At 48.1% G+C, this 18,255-nt stretch overlaps 2 protein-coding genes across 6 annotated transcripts in view; one reads left to right on the forward strand and one right to left on the reverse strand.

Moving 5' to 3' along the window:
• Positions 1-18,255, reverse strand: part of LOC143808856 (low density lipoprotein receptor adapter protein 1-B-like) — a 100,193-nt gene that overhangs the window by 34,757 nt on the left and 47,181 nt on the right. The window lies entirely within an intron of this gene.
• The window catches only part of FNDC4 (fibronectin type III domain containing 4), a 65,705-nt gene that overhangs the window by 26,270 nt on the left and 21,180 nt on the right, over positions 1-18,255 (forward strand). For 2 of the 3 annotated variants that reach the window (XM_077291970.1, XM_077291971.1), the window contains exons 2-6: positions 257-562; positions 11,579-11,694; positions 13,150-13,354; positions 13,425-13,514; positions 13,603-13,733. In XM_077291970.1, the coding sequence (XP_077148085.1) occupies positions 421-562; positions 11,579-11,694; positions 13,150-13,354; positions 13,425-13,514; positions 13,603-13,733 (684 nt within the window). In that variant the 5' untranslated portion in view covers positions 257-420. The remainder of the gene's footprint in view (positions 1-256; positions 563-11,578; positions 11,695-13,149; positions 13,355-13,424; positions 13,515-13,602; positions 13,734-18,255) is intronic. The other variant, XM_077291973.1, reaches the window with a different exon arrangement.

The following is an 18,255-nucleotide window of genomic DNA, read 5'->3' on the forward strand; positions in this document are numbered from 1 at the left end:
ACTACAGAAGCCATATTACACTATGTATATCATGACATAACACTACAGGAGCCATATTACACTATGTATATCATGACATAACAGTACAGGAGCCATATTACACTATGTATGTCATGACATAACACTGCAGGAGCCATAGTACTATGTAGTACTGCAATTTGTGCTGACTTTGTGACTTTTCTTTGTATTTTCGCAGTAACTCTCCGCACCTCATTGTTTGGTGTTTAGTAGTAATATTGTTCTCCTCTGCCCACAGGTGAGCTGTAACCTCTGGAGCAGTAGCCCCTGAAGTGAGAGGCGCAGCTCCTATGCCCTTGTTCCCCTTTTGCAGTGGATGGAGTCCTGTGCAGACCTTCTCTTCTCCTCCAGTCCTAGGATGTAGACATTACTGGGGGGAGATTGTCCAGACTTGAAGCTCCAATGACTTGTGTCTCACTTCTGAGCCGGAGATCCCAAGGCTTCGTGTGGGGCCCTAACCTGCCTGAGATGGCCCATATACCAATGTACCTGAGCCCGGCTGTGCTCGTCCTGTTCAGCTGTGACCTCTGCTTGGTGGAAGCCAGTAAGTGTCTCTATCCTGAGGATCTCCGTTATGTCTCCTCATCCAGAGGAGCTATGTTATGTCTCTATCCTGATGAGCTATGTTATGTGTCCTCGCTGTCATGAATGTGCCACATTCTTCTGGGAGCTGTGGTACATCTGAGATTAGAAGATTACGGCGATTAGCTGAGCACAGGTCCTCCACGTATTTTGTGGCATGGAAAGGGTTGAGAGCTGTGGTCTATTGGCTGTGCTCCTTATTGGAACCACACCCTTCCATTACATAAACCTTTGTCTGGCTTCCCTCCATGACAGCTATAGAATCTTCATTGTGTTCCTCTCTGCATCGGGGAAGGTGTTTCTGGAGAGTCGCTCTTGTTGTCTTGAGATTGTTGCATCCTGAGAAGGTCCGCGCAGTATTGGAATGGGACTGACCAGAAAATCTTAATGCCCTACAATGCTTTCTGGGGTTTAATTATTATCGAACTTTTTATCCATTGCCAAACCACTCAAGGACATTGCTAAGAAAGGTGTAGACTTCTCTGATTGGACTGACCATGCCCGTCAGGCATGTAACTCTATAAAAAATGTTTTTCCTCAGCTCTAGCACTCATTCAGCCTGATGTTTCACAGCAGTTTATTATGGAGGTGGACGCGTCTGAGGTGGGCGTTGGCGCCAACTTATCACAGGGATAATCTCCTGGAAAATGGTGCCCATGCGCATTCTTCTCTAACAAACTGTCACTGGCTGAATGAAATTATATATAGGTGATAGAGAACTTGTGGCCATTAAGCCTCTGAGGAGTGGCGTCATTTTCTGGAGGGGACAACTCACCCTGTCCCGTTAATTAGTGTCCATAAAAATGTGTTGTATTTATAATCCTCTAAATGTCTTGCTCCGAGACAAGCTTGGTGGTCTTTATCTTTTACCAGGTTTAATTTCTATGTCACTTATCGTACTGGCATTAAAAATGTCAAAGCTGATGCCTTGTCCCAAAGTTTTCCTCGGGGAGGTAGTAACGAGGACTCTGTTCCTATTCTTCAAGGTAGTGGCTATTTCTGCCATATGTTCTGATCTTGACAGATTTATTTACATTTAAAAATGTTAGGAGAACCTCATCTCTCGGTTCTTGTGGGTCACCATAGTAGCATGGCTACTGTGGATCTTGTTTCTTGTCGTTTCTGGTGGCCTAGGCTGGGTCAGGATGTGGTGGATTTTGTGTCTACCTGCAATACTTGTGCGCCTTCTAAGACCCCGCATACTTGTCCGTCAGGGTCTCTCCTACCATTAGTTATTCCTAATAGACCATGGAGTCATCTATCCATGGAGTTTATTATTATTTATTGATATAGCACCATTTATTCCATGGTGCTGTACATGAGAAGGGGCTACATACGATACGATACGATACGATACACTTTATTGATCCCGTGGGAAATTATGGTATCACAGCAGCACAACTTACATCATAAGAATCATAAAATGAATTACTTAATTGACATGACAGTGTAGTTGACAGAAGGACATTGTACATTAGAATAGGACATACACCGCAGGTAAACTGAAAAGTAGAAGGAATAAAGCAGACATTCACCTTGATGATTTAACCCTAATGTTATTGTTGTACATTCCCATCGCAGTTGGCACAAACGATTTCCTATATTTTTCCTTCTTACACCTCAGAAGTATTAGCCGGTTACTGAAGGTGCTCTTCTGTCTCATGAATAGCTCATATAGTGGATGTGCATTATTGTTCACATACAAGTTACAGATATCACTTACAGTAAACTAACAATGACAGACTGATACAGAGGGGCGAGGACCCTGCCCTTGAGGGCTTACATTCTGCAGGATGGTGGGGAAGGAGACAGTAGGTTGAGGGTTGCAGGAGCTCCGGTGTTGGTGAGGCGGTAGCTCCGGTAGTGGTGAGGAGGCAGCGGGGTCAGTGCCGGCTGTTGGCTTTCCTGAAGCGGTGGGTTTTCAGGTTCTGTTTTAAGGATCCAAATGTGGTAAATAACTGGACGTGTTGGGGCAAAGAATTCCAGATGATGGGGGATATTCGGGAGAAGTCTTGGAGGTGGTTGGATGAGGAGCGGATAAGTGTGAAGAGGAGGAGGAGGTCTTGGGAGGACCGGAGATTACTGGAAGATACTGAGAGATTAGTTCTGAAATATACGGAGGAGACAGGTTATGCAGGGCTTTGTATGTTATTACCGACCTTCCATAGATAAAAAAAAGTGATTTTAGTGTTGATGGAAGCTAACCCTGCTGCTCGCAAGCTTACAACCTATGAGGAAAAGGGGACACGAGAGGTGGATGGTAACAATTGCTTTAGTTATTTGGACCAGCCATAGTGTAAGGCTCGGGTGTTCATGTAAAGCTGCATGAACCAGTTATCAGCCTAAGTATGTAGCAGTACAGACACAGAGGCTATTAACTGCTTAAAGTGTATGAGAACATGATGGAGGAACCTGATTGTGTTTTTTTTTTTTTTTTTATTAGGCCACACAGGGATAATTAGGTTAATGCGTTGAGGCGGTAGGCCAGTCTGAACAAATGAGTTTTTAGGGCGCGCTTAAAACTGTGGGGATTGGGGATTAATCGTATTAACCTGGGTAATGCATTCCAAAGAATCGGCGCAGCACGTGTAAAGTCTTGGAGACGGGAGTGGGAGGTTCTGATTATTGAGGATGCTAACCTGAGGTCATTAGCGGAGCGGAGGGCACGGGTAGGGTGGTAGACTGAGACCAGAGAGGAGATGTAGGGTGGTGCTGAGCCATGGAGTGCTTTGTGGATGAGGGTAGTAGTTTTCTACTGGATTCTGGAGTGGATGGGTAACCAGTGTAATGACTGGCACAAGGTAGAGGCATCGGTGTAATGGTTGGTGAGGAATATGATCCTGGCACCAGCATTCAGGACAAATTGGAGCGGGGAGAGTTTGGAGAGTTTTACTACACAGTGGAGCTCCCTCTAGTGGACAGCACATTGTACTATGCAGCGGAGCTATCTGTAGTGGACAGCACATGGTACTACACAATGGAGCTCTCTATAGTGGGCAGCACATGGTACTAGACAATGGAGCATCTGTAGTGGGCAGCACATGAAGGTAAAGAAAACAAAGGTAAACCACCAGTACGTCTGTTATACGTGGTGCACAGTCATATGAGCCCACATCTGGGGAAGATGAATCTCAGCTCACAAAAGGACAAGCCAATAAACAAATAAAAGCTGATGAGGAAGAAATGAAATGCATGCATGGACCCAGTGGCAACCTCCCTCTGGCTCTAATTGACACACCTAGACCTGGGTGTTTATAGACTCCCAGTCTGTCATGAATCCCAATGGCTAGGGATAGCAAGGGACAAGCAAAGTAATACAAAATATCGGACGAGCTCTAGGGTGATGGAACCTGGGCTGACCGCTGCCCTACGCCTGACAAACGCAACTAGAGATAGCCAGGGAGCGTGCCTACGTTGGTTCTAGACGCCACGCACCAGCCTAAGAGCTAACTAGTACTACAGAGAAAATAAGACCTCACTTGCCTCCAGAGGAATGAACCCCAAAAGGTACAGTTGCCCCCCCACATGTATTGACGGTGAAATGAGAGGAAGGCACACACATAGAGATGATATATATAGGTTCAGCAAATTGAGGCCCGCTGTAAACTAGAAAGCAGAACGATACAAAAGGGGTCTGAGCGGTCAGCAAAAAACCCTAATCAAAAAAACCATCCTGAGATTACAAGAACCCATGTGCCAACTCATGGCACATGGGGAGAACCTCAGTCCACTAGAGCTACCAGCTAGCATAGAGACATAATAAGCAAGCTGGACAAAAAAACCAAACAACTGAAAATCAGCACTTAGCTTATCCTGAAAGATCTGGGAGCAGGTAGGCAGGAACCAAACAGAGCACATCTGAATACATTGATAGCCGGCAAGGGAATGACAGAAAGGCCAGGTAAAATAGGAAACACCCAGCCTCTGATGGACAGGTGGAAACCAAAGGCCGCAACCCACCAAAGTCACCCAGTACCAGCAGTAACCACCAGAGGGAGCCCACAAACAGAATCCACAACAGTACCCCCCCCTTGAGGAGGGGTCACCGAACCCTCACGAGAACCCCCAGGGCGATCAGGGTGAGCTCTATGGAAGGCGCGGACCAAATCAGTCGCATGAACATCGGAGGCGACCACCCAGGAATTATCCTCCTGACCATAACCCTTCCACTTAACCAAATACTGGAGTTTGCGTCTGGAAACACGAAAATCCAAGATCTTCTCAACAACATACTCCAATTCTCCCTCCACCAGCACCGGAGCAGGAGGCTCAACCGAAGGAACAACGGGCACCTCATACCTCCGCAACAATGACCGATGGAACACATTATGAATAGCAAACGATGCTGGGAGATCCAAACGAAAAGATACAGGGTTAAGAATCTCCGAGATCCTATAAGGACCGATGAACCGCGGCTTGAACTTAGGAGAAGAGACCTTCATAGGGACAAAACGAGAAGACAACCACACCAAATCCCCAACAAGAAGTCGGGGACCCACGCGGCGACGGCGATTAGCAAACTGCTGAGTCTTCTCCTGAGATAACTTCAAATTGTCCACCACCTGATTCCAAATCTGATGTAGCCTGTCCACCACCATGTCCACTCCAGGACAATCCGAAGACTCCACCTGACCAGAGGAAAAACGAGGATGAAACCCCGAATTACAAAAAAAAGGAGAGACCAACGTGGCAGAACTAGCCCGATTATTAAGAGCAAATTCGGCCAGTGGCAAAAAAGCAACCCAGTCATCTTGATCAGCAGAAACAAAACACCTCAAATAAGTTTCCAAGGTCTGATTAGTTCGCTCCGTCTGGCCATTCGTCTGAGGATGGAATGCAGACGAGAGACAAATCAATGCCCATCTTGGCACAAAACGTCCGCCAAAATCTAGACACAAACTGGGATCCCCTGTCAGAAACGATATTCTCCGGAATCCCATGCAAACGGACCACGTTCTGAAAAAATAAAGGAACCAACTCAGAGGAGGAGGGCAACTTAGGCAAGGGCACCAAATGAACCATCTTAGAAAAGCGGTCACACACAACCCAGATAACGGACATTTTCTGTGAAACCAGAAGATCAGAAATAAAATCCATGGAAATGTGCGTCCAAGGCCTCTTCGGGATGGGCAAGGATAACAACAACCCACTGGCCCGAGAACAGCAAGGCTTAGCTCGAGCACAATCTTCACAAGACTGCACAAAAGTACGCACATCCCTAGACAAGGAAGGCCACCAAAAAGACCTGGCCACCAAGTCTCTAGTACCAAATATTCCAGGATGACCAGCCAACACAGAAGAATGGACCTCGGAGATGACTCTACTGGTCCAATCATCCGGAACAAACAGTCTTTCTGGTGGACAACGATCCGGTTTATCCACCTGAAACTCCTGCAAAGCACGTCGCAAGTCTGGGGATACGGCGGACAATATTACCCCATCCCTAAGGATACCAGTAGGCCCAGAGTCTCCAGGAGAGTCAGGCACAAAACTCCTGGAAAGAGCATCTGCCTTCACATTCTTTGAACCTGGCAGGTATGAAACCACGAAATTGAAACGAGAAAAAAACAACGACCAACGAGCCTGTCTAGGATTCAAACGCCTGGCAGACTCAAGGTAAATGAGATTCTTGTGATCAGTCAAGACCACCACACGATGTTTAGCACCCTCAAGCCAATGACGCCACTCCTCAAATGCCCACTTCATGGCCAAAAGCTCCCGATTACCCACATCATAATTGCGCTCGGCGGGCGAGAATTTTCTACAGAAGAATGCACAAGGCTTCATCACCGAGCCATTAGAACTTCTCTGTGACAAAACCGCCCCCGCTCCAATCTCGGAAGCATCAACCTCAACCTGAAAAGGAAGTAAAACATCTGGCTGACACAACACAGGAGCAGAAGAAAACTGGCGCTTAAGTTCCCGAAAGGCCTCCACGGCCGCAGGAGACCAATCAGCAACATCAGCACCCTTTTTAGTCAAATCAGTCAAAGGTTTGACAATACTGGAAAAATTAGCAATGAACCGACGATAAAAATTAGCAAACCCCAAGAACTTCTGAAGGCTCTTAACAGATGTAGGTTGTGTCCAGTCACAAATAGCCTGAACCTTGACGGGATCCATCTCAATAGTAGAAGGAGAAAAAATGTACCCCAAAAAAGAAATCTTCTGGACTCCGAAGAGACACTTTGAACCCTTCACAAACAGAGAATTGGCCCGCAGAACCTGAAACACCTTCCTGACCTGTAGAACATGAGACTCCCAGTCATCAGAAAACACCAAAATATCATCCAAATACACAATCATAAACTTATCCAGATATTCACGGAAAATATTGTGCATAAAGGACTGAAAGACTGACGGAGCATTGGAGAGTCCAAAAGGCATTACCAAATACTCAAAATGGCCCTCAGGCGTATTAAATGCGGTTTTCCACTCATCACCCTGTTTTATCCGCACCAGATTATACGCACCGCGAAGATCTATCTTAGTGAACCACCTAGCCCCCTTAATGCGAGCAAACAAATCAGTCAGCAAAGGCAATGGATACTGATATTTGACTGTAATCTTATTCAGAAGGCGATAATCTATACAAGGCCTCAGGGAACCATCTTTTTTTTGCCACGAAAAAGAAACCTGCTCCCAGAGGGGATGAAGATGGACGAATATGTCCCTTTTCCAAGGACTCCTTAATATAATTCCGCATAGCAGTATGCTCTGGCAGTGACAGATTAAATAAACGACCCTTAGGGAACTTACTGCCAGGAATCAATTCTATAGCACAGTCACACTCTCTATGAGGAGGGAGCGAATTGAGCTTAGGCTCCTCAAAAACCTCCCTATAGTCAGACAAAAACGCAGGGATCTCAGAAGGAGTAGATGAAGCGATTGAAATCGGAGGTGCATCATCATGAACCCCCTGACATCCCCAGCTTAACACAGACATTGTTTTCCAGTCCAGGACAGGATTATGAGTTTGTAACCATGGCAGACCAAGCACTAGTACATCATGTAAATTATACAGTACAAGGAAGCGAATCACCTCCTGATGAACGGGAGTCATGCGCATGGTCACTTGTGTCCAGTACTGCGGTTTATTCATAGCCAATGGTGTAGAGTCAATTCCCTTCAGAGGAATAGGAACTTCCAGAGGCTCCAGACTAAAACCGCAGCGTTTAGCAAATGACCAATCCATAAGACTCAGGGCAGCGCCCGAATCCACATAGGCATCGACGGAAATGGAAGACAGTGAAAAAATCAGAGTCACAGACAAAATGAACTTAGGCTGCAGAGTACCAATGGCAAAAGATTTATCAACCCTTTTTGTGCGTTTAGAGCATGCTGATATAACATGAGCTGAATCACCACAATAAAAACACAATCCATTTTTCCGCCTATAATTTTGCCGTTCACTTCTGGACTGAATTCTATCACATTGCATAGTCTCAGGTGCCTGTTCAGAAGACACCGCCAACTGGTGCACGGGTTTGCGCTCCCGTAAACGCCGATCAATCTGAATGGCCATAGCCATAGACTCATTCAGACCTGTAGGCTTAGGGAACCCCACCATAATATCCTTAATGGCCTCAGAAAGACCATTTCTGAAGTTTGCAGCCAGGGCGCACTCATTCCACTGAGTAAGCACCGACCATTTCCGAAATTTTTGACAATATATTTCCGCTTCATCATGCCCCTGAGAGAGGGCTAATAAAGCCTTTTCAGCCTGAATCTCTAGGTTGGGTTCCTCATAGAGCAATCCCAATGCCAGAAAAAACGCATCCACACTGAGCAATGCAGGATCCCCTGGTGCCAATGCAAATGCCCAATTCTGAGGGTCGCCCCGCAGGAAAGATATTACAATCTTGACCTGTTGAGCAGGGTCTCCAGAGGAGCGAGATTTTAAAGAAAGAAACAATTTACAATTGTTCCTGAAATTCAGGAAGGTAGATCTATCTCCAGAAAAGAACTCTGGAATAGGAATTCTAGGTTCAGACATGGGAGTGTGAACAACAAAATCCTGTATGTTTTGAACTTTTGCTGCGAGATTACTCAGGCTGGAAGCCAAACTCTGGACATCCATGTTAAACAGCTAAGATCAGAGCCATTCAAGGGTTAAGAGGAGGTAAGAAGCAGCTAGACAGCAATTAAGGGCTAGGCAGCAAAACTCTGAAGGGAAAAAAAAAACAAAAAACTTTCCCTTAAACACTTCTTTTACTCCTGCTTCAGCCCAAACAATTAACACTTTGTAGGCCGGCTATACTGTCATGAATCCCAATGGCTAGGGATAGCAAGGGACAAGCAAAGTAATACAAAATATCGGACGAGCTCTAGGGTGATGGAACCTGGGCTGACCGCTGCCCTACGCCTGACAAACGCAACTAGAGATAGCCAGGGAGCGTGCCTACGTTGGTTCTAGACGCCACGCACCAGCCTAAGAGCTAACTAGTACTACAGAGAAAATAAGACCTCACTTGCCTCCAGAGGAATGAACCCCAAAAGGTACAGTTGCCCCCTCACATGTATTGACGGTGAAATGAGAGGAAGGCACACACATAGAGATGATATATATAGGTTCAGCAAATTGAGGCCCGCTGTAAACTAGAAAGCAGAACGATACAAAAGGGGTCTGAGTGGTCAGCAAAAAACCCTAATCAAAAAAACCATCCTGAGATTACAAGAACCCATGTGCCAACTCATGGCACATGGGGAGAACCTCAGTCCACTAGAGCTACCAGCTAGCATAAAGACATAATAAGCAAGCTGGACAAAAAAACCAAACAACTGAAAATCAGCACTTAGCTTATCCTGAAAGATCTGGGAGCAGGTAGGCAGGAACCAAACAGAGCACATCTGAATACATTGATAGCCGGCAAGGGAATGACAGAAAGGCCAGGTAAAATAGGAAACACCCAGCCTCTGATGGACAGGTGGAAACCAAAGGCCGCAACCCACCAAAGTCACCCAGTACCAGCAGTAACCACCAGAGGGAGCCCACAAACAGAATCCACAACACAGTCTGCTTCAGGGAGCCGCCTGTGTAGGCTTGAAGCTATAGCAGTTGGCTAACCTCCTCTCTGCTGCTCTTGGAGGACGTTTGGTGTTACCTCTCTGAGTCTGCTCAAGCTAAGTTGCTTCCCCCTTGTTTGTCTCCCTTCTTCTGTTTAGTGTACAGTAGGGACTGATCAGTGCTCACCTCTCTTCCCTATTCAGAGCCTGGCTCTAGGTTCCTGCTCGGCGATTGTTGTGGAACCAATATAGGGACAGTAGGGGAGGCAGGGTACTATTAGATCTGCCTAGGGGTGTCCACATCCCCTTTCCTTAACATTTGGTCTTCCTTCCCCTCGTGTTGGACTTAGTCTTCCCACACTGTGTGTGACACTGTCCAAATGAAAGACTTTTGCTAAGCCATTGACTACAGAGATAGACGTTTTAGGATGATGAGGAGTTTACACCACTTTTGGCTGCACTACACTTAAGGTACCGTCACACTCAGCGACGCTGCAGCGATCTAGACAACGAGCCGATCGCCGCAGCGGCGCTGTTTAGGTCGCTGGGGAGCTGTCACACAGACAGCTCTCTCCAGCGACCAACGAGCAGGGGAACAACTTCGGCATCGTTGAAACTGTCTTCAACGATGCCGAAGTCCCCCTGCAGCACCCGGGTAACCAGGGTAAACATCGGGTTACTAAGTGCAGGGCCGCGCTTAGTAACCTGATATTTACCCTGGTTACCATTGTAAAAGTAAAAAAAAAAACATTACATACTCACCCTCTGATGTCTGTCACGTCCCCCGCCAGCGTTCACCGGGTTACGCGCTGCTGCTCAGAGCTTCCTGCACTAAATGTGTCAGCGCCGGCAGCAGCGGTGACGTCACCGCTGTGCTCTGCTTTACTGCCGTCGCTGACACATTTAGTGCAGGAAGCTCTGAGCAGCAGCGCGTAACCCGGTGAACGCCGGCGGGGGACGTGACAGACATCAGAGGGTGAGTATGTAATGTTTTTTTTTTTTACTTTTACAATGGTAACCAGGGTAAATACCAGGTTACTAAGCGCGGCCCTGCACTTAGTAACCCAATATTTACCCTGGTTACAAGTGAACACATCGCTGGATCGGCGTCACACACGCCGATCCAGCGATGACAGTGGGTGATCAGCGACGAAATAAAGTTCTGGACTTCTAGCTCCGACCAACGATATCACAGCGGGATCCAGATCGCTGCTGCATGTCAAACTCAACGAGATCGCTATTCAGGACGCTGCAACGTCACGGATCGTCGTCGTTCTCGCTGCAAAGTCGCTTAGTGTGACGGTACCTTTAGGCCGATGGTTTATCTGACACCATCTCACCTCGCTCTCCCATACACATGAGTGCTGACTTGGCCAAGTGCGCCTGTGTTCTCTCTGGCAGAGCAGAGATGTCTGCCGATGGCTTATCTCGCGGAGAACAAAGCAATCAACAGTCTGAAATCAGACAAGCGTAATCGACATCTGGTACCTCCACACACATTATAGTGTTAGCACAACCTATGGATATCAGCTCATGCGGCCGACATTAGTGTGTGAATGGGGATATTTAGCTGTTGAGAAGCGGTGTTGGGGTGAACAGCTGCAGGCTTATGCGGAGGATGCGATGAGCAGACTGCAGATGGCGCTGTGGGGATTGTCAGTAGTAATATCACATTGTACGGCTGCTCGGGTCTGTTGTGTCTTATTCTTCCTCTGATCCTCCAGCTTCAGATAATGTTCTCTGTACTGTGTCTCACGTGGTGTCTGTATGTCTTATGTGATGTCTGTATGTCTCATGGGATGTCTGTATGTGGGGCGCCTGTCTATATCAGTGTCTGCACAAGTGGGGCGCCCTGTTCAGGTCTTTGTGGATTCGGGGTCTTCTGCCAGGTTGGGCGCCTGGTACATTTGTCGCCCTGTTACCTGGTTCCACCTGTTGGAGGTGCCGCTGATCCTGGTGTTTTATGTTGCAGATCGTCCCCCCTCTCCTGTCAATGTCACAGTCACACAGCTAAAAGCAAACTCCGCCACCGTCTCATGGGACGTCCCTGAGGGTGACATTATCATCGGATATGCCATCTCTCAGCAGGTATGCCAATCGCTGGAGGTGTATCCCGGGTCAGGGGAGTGATGAGTCAGGGGAGTGCCGAGTCAGGGGAGTGGCGGATCATGGGTGTGCCGGGTCACGGAAGTAACGGGTCATGGGTGTGCCGGGTCAGGGGAGTGGCGGATCATGGGTGTGCCGGGTCATGGGTGTGCCGGGTCAGGGGAGTGCCGGATCATGGGTGTGCTGAGTCAAGGAAGTGGCGGGTCAGGGGAGTGATGAGTCAGGGGAGTGCCGAGTCAGGGGTGTGCCGGTCAGGGGAGTGGCGGATCATGGGTGTGCCGGGTCATGGAAGTAACGGGTCATGGGTGTGCCGGGTCAGGGGAGTGGCGGATCATGGGTGTGCCGGGTCATGGGTGTGCCGGGTCAGGGGAGTGCCGGATCATGGGTGTGCTGAGTCAAGGAAGTGGCGGGTCAGGGGAGTGCCGGGTCAGGGGAGTGGCGGGTCAGGGGAGTGCCGGATCATGGGTGTGCCGAGTCAGGGGAGTGGCGGGTCAGGGGAGTGCCGAGTCATGGGTGTGCTGAGTCAGGGGAGTGTCGGGTTAGGGGAGTGCCGAGTCAGGGGAGTTAGGGGAGTGTCGAGTCAGGGGAGTTAGGGGAGTGGGGGGTTAGGGGAGTGTCAGGATAGGGGACTGTCAGGTCAGGGGAGTGCCGGGTCAGGGGAGTGCCGGGTCAGGGGAGTGTCGGGTTAGGGGAGTGTCAGGTTAGGGGAGTGTCAGGTCAGGGGAGTGCCGGGTCAGGGGAGTGTCAGGTCAGGGGAGTGTCAGGTTAGGGGAGTGTCAGGTCAGGGGAGTGCCGGGTCAGGGGAGTGTCAGGTTAGGGGAGTGTCAGGTTAGGGGAGTGTCGGGTCAGGGGAGTGCCGGGTCAGGGTAGTGCCAGTTCAGGGGAGTGTTGGTTCAGGGGAGTGCCGGGTCAGGGGAGTGTCAGGTTAGGGGAGTGCCGGGTCAGGGGAGTGCCGGGTCAGGGTAGTGCCAGTTCAGGGGAGTGTTGGTTCAGGGGAGTGCCGGGTCAGGGGAGTGTCAGGTTAGGGGAGTGTCAGGTTAGGGGAGTGTCAGGTTAGGGGAGTGCCGGGTCAGGGGAGTGCCGGGTCAGGGGTATCCCAGGGCAGATACTTAATGGGGGTGAGGGTAATCCCCACAAGCATCTTGCCATCGCATGTACCAAACATTTGTCCCATGTGAAGAAAAGTCAATCTATAATTCTCAGAGAGCTCTGATTCTCCCCTGTCTGGAGGGACCATCATCTGTGGGGGCTCTTGGGTGAGATTTGGGGGGCCCTTTATAATGACACTGACGATAGCTGGATAATTAGACAGGTCAGCGACTGTTCTGTCTGGTGAGGGTCCGGGCGCTGTTTGAGGTGTTGTAGTTGGATGATGACCATGGTTCCTCCTGGAAGGTCACCGCTGTCTACTGCTCCCATCTCCAACTCTCTCCTCAGAGGCAGGATGGACAGATCCACAGATTCATACGTGAGGTGAACACCACTAACCGGGCCTGTGTGCTGTGGGACCTGGAGGAGGACACGGATTACATCATCCAGGTCCAGTCCATCGGCCTCTACAGCGAGAGCCAGACCAGCAAGAGGATACACTTCCGCACCCTAAAGGAGACTGACCGCCTGCCATCCAACAGTTCCAACCAAGGTGGGTACCACCTGCACCTCAAAATGTATTGTGCCTGCAACCCAACATTCTGATCTCTGTGCCCGGACAGGAGACATCACTGTGCAAGGAGTGGACAAAGAGCGGCAGCTGGAGACCGGAGAGATTATCATCATTGTGGCGGTGCTGCTGATGTGGGCAGGTGAGGGCGGCACTTCTGTATAGTTGGTGGGGGGTCCTGACATCTGGGAGGCAGGACAATGAGGAGACTGCTGTGTGTCGCCCTCTAGCGGTGATCGCCCTCTTCTGCCGCCAGTATGACATCATCAAGGACAACGACTCCAACAACAACAAGGAAAAGGCCAAACCGTCCTCAGAACAGAGCACCCCGGAGCGGCAAACGGGGGGGTTACTGCGGAAAGTGAGTACACCGGTCTGCGGCAGGAACCCTGCCAATCGCAGCACTCTCCTGCCCCCCTACACAGCATCACTCTCTCCTGCACCTCCCTACAAAGCGCCACTCTCTTCTGCCACCCCCTACAGACCGCCACTCCCTACTGCTCGCCCTACAGAAAACTACTCTCTCCTGCCCCTCTCTACAGAGCTCCATCTCCTACACTTCTCTGTAGAGCTCCTCTCCTGCCCCTCTCTACCATTCCACTCTTTCCTGCACCTCCCTACAAAGCACCACTCTCTTCTGCCACCCCCTACAGACCGCCACTCCCTACTGCTCGCCCTACAGAAAACTACTCTCTCCTGCCCCTCTCTACAGAGCTCCATCTCCTACACTTCTCTGTAGAGCTCCTCTCCTGCCCCTCTCTACCATTCCACTCTTTCCTGCACCTCCCTACAAAGCACCACTCTCTTCTGCCACCCCCTACAGACCGCCACTCCCTACTGCTCGCCCTACAGAAAACTACTCTCTCCTGCCCCTCTCTACAGAGCTCCATCTCCTACACTTCTCTGTAGAGCTCCTCTCCTGCCCCTCTCTACCATTCCACTCTTTCCTGCACCTCCCTACAAAGCACCACTCTCTTCTGCCACCCCCTACAGACCGCCACTCCCTACTGCTCGCCCTACAGAAAACTACTCTCTCCTGCCCCTCTCTACAGAGCTCCATCTCCTACACTTCTCTGTAGAGCTCCTCTCCTGCCCCTCTCTACCATTCCACTCTTTCCTGCACCTCCCTACAAAGCACCACTCTCTTCTGCCACCGCCTACAGACCGCCACTCCCTACTGCTCGCCCTACAGAAAACTACTCTCTCCTGCCCCTCTCTACAGAGCTCCATCTCCTACACTTCTCTGTAGAGCTCCTCTCCTGCCCCTCTCTACCATTCCACTCTTTCCTGACGATGCTGAAGTTGGTTTCTTATTCAGCAGTTTCTTATTCGGCTATTTTTTATTTTCTGTTTTTTTCAGGTTTTTCAATAAAAATAAACCATTCTGAGTATATAATATTATGCGGTCATGTGCCCTCTTGTGAATACACTTAAAAACAGATAAAAATATTAGAAGGCTGGCACAAAAATGGGCATCAAAGTGGGCACTGAGGTATGGTATTAAAGGTGTTAAATGCCTTTGTGCCACTGATCTGACACCTGACTTGCATACCTTGTGATGCCACACATCAAGTTCCTGTCAATCCAGCCTGGCACAAATGGGTTCTGGGCATCAGAACTGGCATCAAAGTGGGCAGAGAACCAATTTTCACACATGCGAATAAGTAACAGCTATTTTTAAGGGGTTAAATGCCTTTGTGCCACTAATTTAACACCTGATTTACATACCTACTGATGCCCCACATGAAATCCATGTCACTCCAGCCTGGCACAAATGGGTTCTGGGCATCAGAACTGGCATCAAAGTGGGCAAATTGCACATTTTCACAGATTTGAATAAGTAACAGCTATTTTGAGGGGGTTAGATGCCTTTGTGCCACTGATTTAACACCTGATTTACATACCTACTGATGCCCCACATGAAATGCATGTCAATACAGCCTGGCACAAATGGGTTCTGGGCATCAAAACTGGCATCAAAGTACTCAAATCGCCCATTTTCACAGATTTGAATAAGTAACAGCAATTTTTAAGGGGTTAAATGCCTTTGTGCCACTAATCTAACACCTGATTTACATACCTACTGGTGCCCCACATGAAATCCATGTCACTTCAGCCTGGCACAAATGGGTTCTGGGCATCAAAACTGGCATCAAAGTGGACAAATCACCCATTTTCACAGATTTGAATAAGTAACAGCTATTTTTAAGGGGTTAAATGCCTTTGTGCCACTGATCTAACACCTGATTAACATACCTAATGATGCCCCACATGAAATCCATGTCACTTCAGCCTGGCACAAATGGGTTCTGGGCATCAAAACTGGCATCAAAAGGGGCAAATCGCCCATTTTCACAGATTTGAATAAGTAACAGCTATTTTTAAGGGGTTAAATGCCTTTGTGCCACTGATCTAACACCTGATTTACATATTTAATGATGCCCCACATGAAATCCATGTCACTGCAGCCTGGCACAAATGGGTTCTGGGCATCAAAACTGGCATGAAAGTGGTCAAATCGCCCATTTTCACAGATTTGAATAAGTAACAGCTATTTTTGAGGGGTTAAATGCCTTTGTGCCACTGATCTAACACCTGATTAACATACCTACTGATGCCCCACATGAAATCCATGTCACTCCAGCCTGGCACAAATGGGTTCTGGGCATCAAAACTGGCATCAAAGTGGGCAAATCGCCCATTTTCACAGATTTGAATAAGTAACAGCTATTTTTAAGGGGTTAAATGCCTTTGTGCCACTAATCTAACACCTGATTTACATACCTACTGATGCCCCACATGAAATCCAAGTCACTCCAGCCTGGCACAAATGGGTTCTGGGCATCAGAACTGGCATCAAAGTGGGCAAATTGCACATTTTCACAGATTTGAAAAAGTAACAGCTATTTTTAAGGGGTTAAATGCCTTTGTGCCACTAATCTAACACCTGATTTACATACCTACTGGTACCCCACATGAAATCCATGTCACTCCAGCCTGGCACAAATGGGTTCTGGGCATCAGAACTGGCATCAAAGTGGGCAAATTGCACATTTTCACAGATTTGAAAAAGTAACAGCTATTTTTAAGGGGTTAAATGCCTTTGTGCCACTGATCTAACACCTGATTTACATACCTACTGATGCCCCACATGAAATCCATGTCACTGCAGCCTGGCACAAATGGGTTCTGGGCATCAGAACTGGCATCAAAGTGGGCAAATCACCCATTTTCACAGATTTGAATAAGTAACTGATGTTTTTAAGGGGTTAAATGCCTTTGTGCCACTGATCTGACACTTAAAATACACAGACAGTGATGCCCTGCATCAAACCCAGGTCCCTTCAGCCTGGCCCAAATGGGTTCTGGGCACCAGAACTGGCATCAAAGTGGGCAAACAGATAATTTTCACAGATTTGAATAAGTAACTGATGTTTTTAAGGGGTTAAATGCCTTTGTGCCACTAATCTAACACCTGATTTACATACCTACTGATGCCGCACATGAAACCCAGGTCTCTCCAGCCTGGCCCAAATGGGTTCTGGGCACCAGAACTGGCATCAAAGTGGGCAAACAGCCCATTTTCACAGATTTGAATAAGTAAGTGGTGTTTTTAAGGGGTTAAATTCCTTTGTGCCACTGATACCAGAGTGCATACATATAGAACAGGGAGCCCCACAATAAAACCAGGTCTCTTCAGCCTGGCCCTAATTAGTTCTGGGCATCAGAACTGTCATCAAACTGGGCAAACAGCCAATTTTAACAGATTTTAATAGGGACCTGCTGTTTTTAAGGGGTTAAATGGCTTTGGGCCACTGATCTGACACTTAAAATACACAAATAGCGATGCCCTGCATCAAACCCAGGTCCCTCCAGCCTAGCCCAAATGGGTTCTGGGCACCAGAATTAGCATCAAAGTGGGCAAATATAGTGGGTTGGTGTCGGGAATGCCTTGGTTACAGCATCAAAACCCTGTTATTAACTGGGTTACTGAGGAAATTGTTCAATGGTTCTTATCTAAGTCCTTGAAGTCTGTATCTGTGTTGTCTGTCGGTCTGGAAGCTATTCCGGAGTATCTGAAGGTCTTTGAAGACGTGTTCTCTGAAAGCGAGGCTGAGGTTCTACCGCCACATCCATCTTTTAATTGTGCCATCAATTTAATCTGTCTTGTCCTGAGCGGCTGGCCATGAAGGAGTATATTGCCGAGAGTCTTCGTAAGGGGCATATCCGCCCTTATGTTTCTCCTATGGCAGCTGGCTTTTTCTTTGTAAAGAAAAAAGATGGTGGTTTGAGTCCTTGCCTCGACTTTCGGGAACTCAACAAAATCACTGTGAGAAACACTTACCCACTTCCTCTCATTCCTGACTTGTGTAACCAGTTGTCTGGGGCCAAATGATTTTCAAAGTTGGATTTGTGGGGAGCCTATAATTGGATAAGTGTTTGAGAGGGAGACGAGTGGAAGACGACGTTTCTCACGTGAGAAGTTCTTTTTGAGAATCTTTTTACGTCCTTCGGGCTAACAAACACCCCTGGCCATTTTTCAAAATTTTATTAATATTGTGTTTGCTGATCTGATCGGTCACTTTGCGATTATTTACCTTGACGACATCTTGGTTTACTCCCCTGACAGTGAAACCCATTTTCACTATTCGCGTACTGTCCTTCATAGACTCAGGGAAAAACTACTTTTTTCAAAATTTGAAATGTTAATTTTTTGTACAGGAGTTATCATTTTTGGGTTTGATTGTTTCCAATGAGGGGTTTCACATGGATCCCAAGAAGGTGCAGGCTATTAGTGATTGGGTTCAGCCCCGTGACTTGAAGGGTTTGCAACTAGTGATGAGTGAGTATACTCGTTACTTGGGTTTTCCCGAGCACACTCG

Source organism: Ranitomeya variabilis, chromosome 2 (genome assembly GCF_051348905.1).
Source record: "Ranitomeya variabilis isolate aRanVar5 chromosome 2, aRanVar5.hap1, whole genome shotgun sequence".
Lineage (NCBI taxonomy): Eukaryota > Metazoa > Chordata > Amphibia > Anura > Dendrobatidae > Ranitomeya > Ranitomeya variabilis.